General features: G+C 43.6%; 1 protein-coding gene across 5 annotated transcripts in view; it reads left to right on the top strand.

Annotated features, from left to right (window-relative positions):
• The window catches only part of rbks (ribokinase), a 235,241-nt gene that overhangs the window by 76,487 nt on the left and 145,887 nt on the right, over positions 1–12,867 (top strand). For all 5 annotated transcript variants that reach the window (XR_005460906.1, XR_005460904.1, XR_005460905.1 and 2 more), the window contains exons 4-6: positions 922–984; positions 3,445–3,609; positions 10,404–10,495. Coding sequence is in view for 2 of the 5 variants with exons in the window: in XM_038799063.1 (XP_038654991.1) it covers positions 922–984; positions 3,445–3,609; positions 10,404–10,495 (320 nt within the window). In the remaining 3 variants the exon portion in view is untranslated. The remainder of the gene's footprint in view (positions 1–921; positions 985–3,444; positions 3,610–10,403; positions 10,496–12,867) is intronic.

Here is a 12,867-nt window from a genome sequence, read left to right as displayed (position 1 = left end):
CAATACTCCAAATGAGTCTGACCAGAGCCTTGTGCAGTCTCAGCAGTACATCCATGTTCTTGCATTCTGGCCCTGTCAAAATGAATGCCAACTTTGCATTTACCTTCCTAACTGCCAACTGTTCTGCATGTTAACCTTAAGAAAATCCTAAACTACGACTCCTCAGTCCCTTTCTGCTTCTGATTTCCAAAGGCTTTCCCCATTTAGAAAATAGTCTATGCCTCCATTCCCCCTTCCAAAGTGCATAACCTCACACTTTTCCACATTGTATTCCATCTGCCACTTCTTTACCCACTCTCCTAGCCTGTCCAAGTCCTTCTGCAGGTTCCCTGCTTTCTCAAAACTACCTGTCCCTCGACATATCTTTGTATCATCTGCAAACTTAGCAACAATCCCCCAGTTCTTCCAGATTGTTAATATGTATAGTGAATAGTTGTGTTCCCAAAATTGACCCCTGCGGAACACCATGAGTCACTGGCTGCCATCATGAAAAAGACCCCTTTATCCCCACTCTCTGCCTTCTGCTAGTAAACCAATCCTCTCCCCATGCCAGTACCTTGCCCCAACACCAAGGGCTCTTGTCTTGGCAACCTCCTGTAAAGCCCCTTGTCAAAGGCCTTTTGGAAATCCAAATAGATCTCGTCCACTGACTCTCCTTTGTCTGAGTTCCTCATTACCTCCTCCAAGAACTCTAACAGATTTGTCGTGTATGACCCCCGTTTGACAAAGCCGTGCTGACTCAGCTCTATTTCACCATGCGCTTCCAAGTACTCCGCAATCTTATATTTGATAATGGATTAGATCAAAAATACAATTGATTGGAGACCGGTTTGGCATAAATCATGCTTCAATACATTCTAATTACATAGCTGTACCTCCCATGTAAAAATTATTGTTACACGCATCAATTTCTCATTGCAGTCTATGTGGGTCAGACAGATGAAGCATCGACAGGCGTTGCCCCTATTACAGTCAATGACGAAGGTACTGCACAGGATTGACATTTTTATGCTTTCTCCTTTAACTTCCTTAAAACATTTCCTAAATCAGGAAAACTGTGTAAAAAGATCTGTTTTTCTTTCTTTAAGCAAGTGTGTATAATACACATTCATGAGTCTGCATTTGCAGAGGCCTGCCAGTAGGATGTCTGCCCATGTATTTTAGCAAGTGTACACTGTTGCCTTTTAATACGAGTGAGGTAGAAGATTATTGGTTGGCCTCTTGACATACAGAGATTTCCTTGAAACTCAGAAGGAAGTTAAATAAGATTTTAAGGGAGGTTACTTTTGTCACTCACCTGTGAATATTTTGTTATGGAATACCTCCCGATCACAAAGTCAGAGAGCAGAAACTCTTAAGCGACTACATTATGAACCTGTGATCAACATAATTGGATCCCAAAACCTGAACTATCTGGCGGATTCCCATTCTTTTAACCCAATAAATCCCATAACCAGAAAGCAATTTGGTTTAAAAAATCTGCTGATTGGCTTGGTCACAAAAGTTATGAATCACTTTTTACCATTTGGCCACAGTCGCTACAAACCTTTCTTCGTCATTACCAGTTTAAGATTGGACAGATGGGAAGTTGGGAATCATGGGACTGAGATTGGGATGAGAAGCAGGGGATGGGAGTTGCAAGACGGGACTGTGATGGGGTCTTGTCGTCAAAGAAAAGGGAGCAGTCGAGATTGGAGCTCAGAGCATTTTAGAGATTGGCACTCGGGCCATTGTGTGACTGTGGGTTGGGATGATTGATGAGAGGGACTTGTGGTAGTTGTGGTGGCGGGGCGGCGGAATAGGACAGGAGTGTGGGGAGGGATGAATGGGATAGTGTAGGCCTCTTAATTTTCTGCAGAGCGAGGAGCAGTAGCAGCAACATGGTGAGTGGAAGCTGTGTCAAGAGAGGAGGAATCCGTAAAGGGGTGAGTGAAACCAGGAACCTGACTGTGGGTAAATAATGAAAATTACTTTTATTGGTGGGTTAAAGGCAACAAGAGAATGGAGACTGAGCATTATCACAAAGCATCAATTACTCCGGGAATTGAGATATGGGAGGGCTGATTATGGAGCAACAGCATCACTCAGTAGTTCTCTAGACCTAGAATGAGAATTGCTGCTCCTCGACACTCTACAGAAAATTTTCCATCATATCTTTAGTGATTTCCGCTAGTCACTTATGTTCTAGAATTAAATTCTGTTATAATCGTTAAGGAACAGAATTAAAAATGCCCTAAAATATCTAAAGCAAATCTCATTCTGTGTTACTTCTGAAGAATTAATAAGTTAAATATAATTGCTGTCAGCAAGATTGTGAGTTGAGATTTATGGGCGGTATGGTGGCACAGTGGTTAGCACTGCTGTCTCACAGCACCACGGATTAGGAGTCAATTCCAGCCTTGGGTAACTGTCTTTGAGTTTGCACATTTTCCCCATGTCTGTGTGGGTTCCTCAGATTGCTCCGGTTTCCTCCAACAGTCTAAAGATGTGCAGATTAGGTGGATTGGCCATGATAAATTTCTCCTTAGTGTCCAAAGTGTAGGTGGGGTTATGTGGATAGGGTGGGGGAGTGGGCCGAGGTAGGGTGCTCTTTCAGAGGAACGGTACAGACTCAATGGGCCGAATGGCCTCTTTCTGCACTGTAGGAATTCTGTGATAGTCAATGATATACAGGGGGAACAGATTAAAACTACTACAAAAAGTGGAAAACAAACTAAGGTCAAAAGAGTTAAGGGTAACAGACAGAGACATAGATATATAGGAAGATGGCGAGTTTTATTCATGAGTCACTTCACTGTAGCCCGATTTATATTTTGTTTGATTGGTGAATACTTGTGGCTTCAAGAAGAGCTGGAGTTGTGATATGAAGCCTGATAGTATAAGGGAGCTGGATTAACACACAGGCAATAAAGCAACCAGACCAGTCGAGGTTAATAACTGGATCTTTGAGAATTCAGCTCAACTGGGGCCAGGATCTCTTCCAAGGAAGTTCTCAACATCATCGGTGTACATTTGTGCACAAAAGTATCTTCAAGGTAATCGTAAACTTGTCATTTCTCATTCAAGGTCTGCTCAAAGTCAATTTGTATGTGAAGGAATTTTGTTACTGGTTACTAGTATCTTAGTAATTCTTCCATGTAATGCTTTGTGTAATGAAATCATGAACCCATGTATAAAGAACGGGAATATGATTTTGTTACACATTGTGCACAGAGGAAATCTACTCCCCTGAGCAATGCACTTAAGATGCTAGTATTATGAAAGAATGTAAATTCTGGAAAGATTAATCAGGTCAGACAGTATGCATTGAGAAAAGACTGGATATTTTGGCTATGTATGCTTCCTGAGTTAGGGGAACAGTTCTGAGGAAGGATCCAAAACCCAAGAGATCTTGTATGTTCCCTTCTGCCATGTCTTGACTGTTGTTGCGTTTTACTATTACAGGACAGAATGCAATCGTCATTGTAGCTGGGGCTAACCTGCTGTTAAATTCAGAAGATTTGGAGCGAGCTTCCAAAGTAATCGATTGTGCAAAGGTGGTTGTCTGTCAGCTAGAAATTCGACCTGCCATCACATTGGAAGCCTTAAAAATAGCTCGCAAGGCTGGAGGTGGGCAAAGTGTTCTTTAAAGATTGAGCAATGGTGTATCAAATTACTCTAATCCGTTGAGGATGATTTTCAATTTGCTGCCCATTTACAGGGTCAGACAGTTTCTAAACCGGGTGACTATTCCACGCTGCAGTGTTAATCCCAAACAACAGGTCAAAACTCTTCCCTGATGCGTTCAGTTAGTTAACTAGATTTTTATTTCTAAATTCTATCATATCCAATCACGTTCTCAGATTAACCTACCACAGGGAATAGTAATCAAGCAGCATCCTTGTTCAATGTGACACCACCATCTGACATTGATGACATTCTGCTAATCACTGGAAAGTAACACTATTGCCGTATTTAATCATTTGACTTGAAATTTTTCATTTCTGGAAGCAAGCTATGCCTTTAAATTACACAATTCTCCGATAGACGTGTGTGGTTAAAACTGCTGCAACAACATTTTTCTCATCTAATTCTTCAACTTCTGAACTGCCATTTTCTTTAGATCAATGAAGTATAAGGCGTGATCTGCCCGAATGGGAACAGTGTCTCGTTTCTCGTAGCTTCTCAGTGCAGGGAGAGATCAGGACACCATTTTTAAATGGCGTCCTGATCTCTCGACCCCCCACCGCCCAACCACCTCCCAGACGCGAGCCCCAAACTCTTTCCTCCCTGAGCCACTCCGCAGGGTGCCACTGGGCCCGAACCCCATTGTGCAAAAAATGCCTGTGCAGTACCTTGACAGTGCCAGGCTGGCACACAGGGAACACTGCCAGGCTGGCAGTGCCAGGGTTCCCAGGTTGCACCAGCAGTGCCAGGATACCATTCTGCCCAAAGAGCAAGCATCTGGGGACCTCCAAGTGCCGTTCCATCTGGTCCCAATTTGTGGAGACCAACACTGAACAGCACTCTACCGAGGTCTCCAAGGTGAGGTGGTTGGGTACTATGGCTTGGTTCGATCTCGAGAATGCATATTAGAGTGAGACTAGCTGTGAATCCACCCACGATGGACGTCACATCATGACGTCTCACGAGATCGCGTTAGATCTCGCGAGGCATGGTGAGCATTAGATCTCGTAAGGGGGTTCTAACGGCCGTGCTGCAATGTTTTTCGGGCGCAACGTGACCGATATATCACGCCCATAATGTCACAGGCACTGGTTAGAGGAATGGAAAAAGTTTATCAACATTTAAATTTTATTTCCTTGTATCTTGGTTTCTCACAACTGGCCTTGTTTCTCTCCATTCTGCAGTGTTTTATTAATTTATTTTGTTTTCTCAATATGCCTTTTTTTAAATTGATGGAGATTATGAAGCATACTATTTTGCAAATATTTCATTGCTGTGTAACCTGATGGAGTTAATACACAAGTGGCAGCAAAACTCTGGAAGCTAATGAACCCACTAAATCCCTGAGGTGCAAGACTTTCATTGTCCTTTCACAGAAGGCCATCACATATTTGTTTGAGTTGCTAAGTGCAGTGATTAGAACAGGAGGTGGCTGTTTTCAACTGGCGCATATGTAATGGGCCAAAGGGCCTATTCTGTGCGTCTGCAGAAGTGTCGCTGTCGGAAAACGGAGCTGAAATGTTGGCTCGCTCCGGCCCAGCCCAATTACTACCAACAGTCACCTGAAATGAGATCTGCTACAGTCTGTCAACTCTGCAGAGATCAGGGATAGAAGCTGAAACATTTTTTAAGAAACATCTCCAAGGAAGAGCAAGGGTTCAAGAAGGGAAATGAACTTGTGGTCCTGTACAGATGAATGCAAAGCTACCAATGGTGAACAGTTAAATTAAGGGATGGACAAGAGACCAGATCTGTAGGTACAAAGATCTTGGAGCATTGTAAAGGTGGTGCATGTTATTCTGCACCTCCGCTTTCGCTTATAGAACTGACATATTTGGGTATAACAATAAGGTTCGAAGTCTATCTATCACAATTGGGTTGTATGCTTGGTGTGGAATCGAGATTCTTAAAAGAAAGATGTAGAATAATCACTTCAACAACAGAGTGAAGTTTGAACTTAGTACTCAAGACTGTGCTGTACGCTTGCTGTAAGATTTATTACATGCAGACAATTAGAGAGATGGTTAATGATATTCTGAGGATAGTACAGAAAATAAAATCAAAACTGATCAGCAAATGTTCAAATTAGGGAATATTGTAATTGTGCAATTGGAGCTGCACTGGGTCATTTCATTTGTTGGCAAGAGTAGTGTGCTGAATTGTCTGGTATGTTGAAAGATTGAAACCCTCTAGAGATTAAGCAATTCACATGTACTATCTTGCAGGATCAGTGACAGGCTAAATAATTAAAGGATTGTCAATGCATTAGCCTACCCGCAGTTTTGCAAGCTAGCATTGGAAAACCATTTCTCAATCTTTTAATTTGGTCATTGAAAGGAAAGGAGAGTGATGGAGAGTACCTTTTTGCATCCCTGTGTTATACAACAAAATTGTACTTAGCAATATTTCTTAAACTGAAGTTGAAAAAGAAATTGAAGTGACAAAATGAAAACTCTTCGGTAAGATTTTCCCTCCCTGCAAATATGCTATAGGCTATGAGGAAAAGTAGACAGTGGGGAGTGGAACTAGCTGAGTTGCTCTTATTGAGAGCTAGCATGGACACAGTGGGCCAAATGACCTCCTTCTGTGCTGTAACCATTCTATGGCTCTAAATTAAATTGTAAGGAGTAACTTCCTGATGAGAAGTGGAACTTCAGCCTGAAACCCAGAGATTCCTGATCCCTGAGCCTGGCAGTCTCGCATGATCTCTGGTCACAACTGTAGATTTTTGCAATGAAGGAGTTTGACATCGTTAGAGCAGTCTGATAAGGAGAAGTATCATATTCAGTGGTGTCCAGGTCGAGGCTTACTCAAAATATATCAAAATAATATTCAGGTTTAGGCTGAAAAGCTGCAAGTAACCTTCCTTTTAGGCAAGAAGTATTTCCAACAGGAGAACATTAACCATCTCCCCATGACATTCAATGGCATTACCATCACTGCATCCCCCACTACCAACATCCTGGGGGTTACCATTGTCCAGATTGAACGGGACTAACCGGCTGGAAGAGCAGGTTAAAGGCTGGAAATTCTAGATCGAGTAACATCCCCAAAAGGCACAAGTCAAGAGCATGATAGAATACTCTCAACTTCTTTGGATGAGTGCAGCTCCAGCAGGATAAAGCAGCCTGCTTGCTTGGCACCTCAGCCACCACCTTAAGCATTTTGCTCTCTCCACCACTGATGCATAGTGGAAAAAGTGTATACCATCTATGAGATACACTGCAGGTACTCACCGAGGCTCTGTCAGCAGCACCTTCCAAACCTGAAATTTCTGCCACCAAAAAGGACGAGAGCAACAGATGCATGGAAGTACCACCACCCGCACGTTCCCCACCAAGCCACACACCATCCTCACTTGGAACTATATTACTGTTCCTGTCACTGGGTCAATATCCCAGAACTCCCTCTGTGGGAGCACTGGATGTATCTGCACCAGATAGATTGCAGCAGTTCGAGAAGACAGCTCACTGCCAACTTCTCAAGGGCAATTGGGGATGGGCAACAAATGCTGGCCTTGCCAGCAATGCCCACATCCAGTGAAAGCACCTTTAAAAACCTTGAAATCATACCTTCTGAAAGTGTAATTTATTATTTCTATGAAAAGGAAAACTGCTTTGAATAAAAATTCTTTCTCCTATTCCTTCCTTTTAAATAATTGCACTTTTTAAGTTTTTTGTTTGCTCGTATAAGTAGCATTTCCCTATTGAGTAAACTCTGTTATTGTATTTGAATAAAGTTGAGCTGAGACCTGTTTTACATAGCACTAAAAGATCTTTTGATCTCTTAAACCACAAATGCAAATTTAAAGCAATATGCAAGATTGCTTGAATGATCATGTTACAGCCCCGTATCGCCTCCCCTCATCCATTGCAGTGCAATTTTGTTTTATATTTGAGTGGTTGTATTGCTTACAGTCTGTTATTATTTTGCCAGTGATGGCCTTCCCAAACAGCAGCTTCTAACGTAACTGCATAAGGGGAAGTGCAAATGCAGTTGAGACATAGGTCACCTGCTGACTAAAATTGCATACGAGGGTCAGTGGGTGTATCGGAGCACTAAACTCTTGTCTGTAGGCGTGCCTGACAGAGAGCTTCATTGTTTAAAGAAAGTGCTGCCTTGCGAATGATGAGCTCATACTAACATGCCCTTTACCAAAACAGCTTTGTTAGTTACAGATTGCATGTAACTAGTTCTTACTTTCAAATGTCCCAATTACCATCTGCGTACAAACTGAGAAAAGATTCCAGATGGTTTTGCTCGAGAACTGGATTGCAGAGTTTAAGTCACTAAAATTTTGAAACAGCGGTCCGCTTTTATTCATTTCGTTCTAGGGTTTTCATTCCATTTTTAATGTAAACTCGGGTTTTGCATTTTATATATAAACTGAGAGCTAATGGTGTTGTTACATTGTGGGACTGTCTTTGACAAAAAGTACGTGGGGCTCCTTGACAATGTGGTTCGAGGCACATTGAGTAAAGATCAGCCAACCTCCAAAGACCCAACCAAATTGGAAACCAATATTGTTTTTGGTCTCTAGAATTGTTCTGGAGTCTCCAGATTAAACTAAATGTATGGAGCTGGTTTCCTCCTTGAAGCTTTGAGAATCGTAAGTTTCTGAGTTTGGCTTGGAGTTTCAGTATGGGGTGAGGTCTCAGGTGTCCATTCAAATATTACTCTTACGGAATGACATTATATAATTTAAAAGTAGGCATTCATTTTTATCCTTGAGTCTAGATGTCTGGCAGCACTTAGAAATAGAACAAAGTACAAAGAAAATTACAGCACAGGAACAGGCCCTTCGGCCCTCCCAGCCTGCGCCGATCCAGATCCTTTATCCAAACCTGTTGCCTATTTTCCAGGGATCTCCTTCCCTCTGTTCCCCGCCCGTTCATATATCTGTCTAGATGCATCTTAAATGATGCTATCGTGCCCTCCTCTACCACCTCCGTTGGCAAAGCGTTCCAGGCACCCACCACCCTCTGCGTAAAAATACTTTCCACGCACATCTCCCTTAAACTTCCCCCCCCCCTCTCACCTTGAAATTATGACCCATTGTAATTGACACCCCCACTCTTGGAAAAAGCTTGTTGCTATCCACCCTTCCATACCTATCATCATTTTGGTCCCGCCCTCAACCTCCGTCTTTCCAACAAAAACAATCCCAATCTAGTCGACCTTTCTTCATAGCTAGCGCCCTCCATACCAGACAACATCCTGGTGAACCTCCTCTGCACCCTCTCTAAAGCATCCACATCCTTCTGGTAATGTGGCGACCAGAACTGCAGTATTCCAAATGTGGCCTAACCAAAGTCCTGTACAACTGTAACATGACCTGCCGGCTCTTGTACTCAATACCCCGTCCGATGAAGGCAAGCATGCTGTATGCCTTCTTGACCACTCTATCGACCTGCGTTGCCACCTTCAGGGTACAATGGACCTGTACTCCTAGATCTCTCTGTACATTAATTTTCCCCAGGACTCTTCCATTGACCGTATAGTCCACACTTGAATTAGATCTTCCATAATGCATCACCTCGCATTTGCCTGTATTGAACTCCATCTGCCATTTCTCTGCCCAACTCTCCAATCTATCTATAGTTTGCTGTATTCTTTGACAGTCCTCCTCACTATCTGCAACTCCACCAATCTTAGTATCATCTGCAAAATTGCTAATCAGACCACTTATACCTTCGTCCAGATCATTTATGTATATCACAAACAACAGTGGTCCGAGCACGGATCCCTGTGGAACACTAGTTAACTTTCTCCATTTTGAGACACTCCCTTCCACCACTACTCTCTGTCTCCTGTTGCCCAGCCAGTTCTTTATCCATCTAGCTAGTACACCCTGAACCCCATGCAACTTCACTTTTTCCATCAACCTGCCATGGGAAACTTTATCAAACGCCTTACTAAAGTGCATGGATATGACATCTACAGCCCTTCCCTCATCAATTAACTTTGTCACTTCCTCAAAGAATTCTATTCGGTTTGTAAGACATGACCTTCCCTGCACAAAACCATGCTGCCTATCACTGATAAGTCTATTTTCTTCCAAATGTGAATATATCCTATCCCTCAGTATCTTCTCCAACAGTTTGCCTACCACTGACTTCAAGCTCACAGGTCTATAATTCCCTGGATTATCCCTGCTACCCTTCTTAAACAAAGGGACAACATTAGCAATTCTCCAGTCCTCGGGGGCCTCACCCGTGCTCAAGGATGCTGCAAAGATATCTGTTAAGGCCCCAACTATTTTGTCCCTCGCTTCCCTCAGTAACTTGGGATAGATCCCATCCGTGTAGCTATTTTTCTTCTTAGTAATCCAGTATCCTGAAGAGCTTGGAGATCACAAATTAAACAGCTCAGTAAGGGTGGATCTTTACAGAACCAAGTAGGTACTCCTGGGGGAAATGAATTCTCTATCTCCTACCCTGTCCAAAAGTATATATCCTTTTCCAATTCCAGCTTGGGAAAGGGATATAAGAAATTGAACTTTCATCTATCCAAGCAGGGAATGTTGGGCACTTCTTACAAAAGATGTAGTATCTTCCACAGACGTAGTAGCTTCCACAGACAACAGATTAATAGCTCAGAATTCAAGAGAATTCACGAAATTGAGTGCAACATTTGCAGTTTATTACCTTATTTTCTTGTAATCTCTTCCAAACGTTATCCTCAAAACATTTATTATATTTTAATGCCTTTTTCTTTTTTTAAAACAATTTTTTCAGTGAAAACCATCTTCAATCCTGCACCGGCTATTGCTGACCTTGATCCTGAGTTCTACAAAGAGACAGATCTCTTCTGTTGCAACGAGACTGAGGTACTGTGTTGCAATATCTTGTTTTGAACATGCTGATGCAAGATCATAGAATCTACAGTGCAGAAGGTGGCCACCCGGCCCATCGAGTCTGCACCGGCTCTTGGAAAGAGCACGCTACTAAGCCCACGCCTCCACCTTTTCCCAGTAACCCCACCTCACCTTTTTTGAACACTAAGGGTAATTTATCATGGACAACCCACCTAACCTGCACATCTTTAGACTGGGAGGAAACTGGAGCACCCGGAGGAAACCCACGCAGACACTGGGAGAACGTGCAATCTCCACACAGACAGTGGACCAAGCCAGGAATCGAACCTGGGACCCCAGAGCTGTGAAGCAACTATGCCACCATTTGTTTATAGAATTTACAGTCCAGAAGGAGGCCATTCGGCCCATCGAGTCTGCACCGGCTCTTGGAAAGAGCACCCTACCCAAGGTCAACACCTCCACCCTATCCCCAGAACCCACTAACCCCACCCAACACTAAGGGCAATTGTGGACACTAAGGGCAATTTATCATGGCCAATCCACCTAACCTGCACATCTTTGGACTGTGGGAGGAAACCGGAGCACCCGGAGGAAACCCACGCACACACGGGGAGGATGTGCAGACTCCGCACAGACAGTGACCCAAGCCGGAATCGAACCTGGGACCCTGGAGCTGTGAAGCGATTGTGCTCTCCACAGTGCTACCGTGCTGCCCTTTGTTGTCCTTTGGCCCTGAAGCATAGGTTCAAAAGCACTCAGGTTGATGAGATTGAGCTTGCCCTTCTCTGCTAGACTCAAAGATCTACGTGCACAACTACTCAAAATTTCACTGAACAAGTTAATATTTACTCTAATAATCTACAGGGTTAATGTTGGAAATGGAAATGCCACTTCTAGGATTGGCCTTCGGGCATAATTTTCTCATCTGCTCAATCTTTACTGGACCTTGGAGCATTTTATGCTGCAATTCACTGACCCTCTGCTAAATCGTCCAATTTGGCCAGGAGTCAAATATTGTCTAGTCCAAAGCACTTACTAGCATTTTGAACCAAAATATTCAAGATTTCTGAAAACATTGGTCCCTTATCAGTTTAATGGGAATTGGCCAAAACTGGAACAGTTTGAAGGGGAGATTCGGTTTCTCATGTAGAGACCAGAATATGCACAGCAGGTAAGTCAGTATCTGATAAGACAAGTTATGAAGTCATCAGACCCTGATCTACCGAGGTAGAAATTGTTATATAGGGCACGATCAAACGGCCACGCCGTGCCCAAAATGCAGCACACCTTGACACAGCATGGCCGATATAAGGCGGGAGACCCATTCCCGGGAACTACCCGGCTCGCAACACCTCGCGAGATCTAACACAATCTTGCGATGTAAATCCTGCACATTGTGGGTGGGATCACTTGTAGGAAAATCTGCATTTTAAAGCAGTCAGCCAGTCTCACTTTAATGTGCAGTTTCCCGAGGTGTTGGGATCTATCCCCTTCGCTCTGCAGACCTCTGTCAAACGCCGTTCAGTACTGGTCTCCACACCGGCTAGCTGAGCTCCTCAGTGCACAAAACGGGGCTATGTGCAGCCTTGGCCGCGTATTACCTGCTGAGGTCTCCTATTTAACCTGGGTGCCATTTTATAGCATGTTTCTCGTCGCCATGAGTGCTGGGAAACGCACGGCTAACCCGCTCATATGGGAATTTTTTCCCATTTAGCTAAATCCCGCCTATATTGTCCTTTCATTCAGGAAACAAGCGCGTAACGTGCTCGATATGGAACTTGTACTTTCTTTCAGGCATAAAGAAGGTGCAGAATGTAGCCATATGACAGTGAGGTCTACAAGCAATCTGAGACATTGGCCCTGCATCAAAATTTGTATCACCTTCGTTTTAAATGGCCCAGGGATGTCTAAATTCGGTATTAGGCTCCTGGTGTACGTTAATTGGAGTCCTGCCAGCTGAGGAGAAATTAGAAATGAAGGAGACATGTGTCTTGTCTACCCAGTTCAGTGGTAGGGCGGCACAGTAGCAAAGTGGTTAGCACTGTTGCTTCACAGCGCCATGGTCCCGGGTTCAAGTCCCAGCTTTGGTCACTGTCTGTGCGGAGTCTGTATGTTCTCCCCGTGTCTGCGTAGGTTTCCTCCGAGAGCTCCAATTTCCTCCCACAAGTCCCAAAAGATGTGCTGTTAGGTGAATTGTCCTTCTGAATTTGCCCTCCGTGTACCCAAACAGGTGTTGAGTGTGGCGACTGGGGGATTTTCACTGAAACTTAATTGCAGTGTTAAAAATTATACTATGTCAGGAGACATGGGAGTGCACCCGTCACTCCATAGGCATCGGAATTGCTTACCCACCTTTTCCCACTCACCACCCCTCCAGCCCAACT

Source organism: Scyliorhinus canicula, chromosome 6, assembly GCF_902713615.1.
Source record: "Scyliorhinus canicula chromosome 6, sScyCan1.1, whole genome shotgun sequence".
In the NCBI taxonomy this organism is placed as follows: domain Eukaryota; kingdom Metazoa; phylum Chordata; class Chondrichthyes; order Carcharhiniformes; family Scyliorhinidae; genus Scyliorhinus; species Scyliorhinus canicula.
Note: the sequence above shows the minus strand (reverse complement) of the source record. Positions and strands in the feature narration are given on the sequence as shown.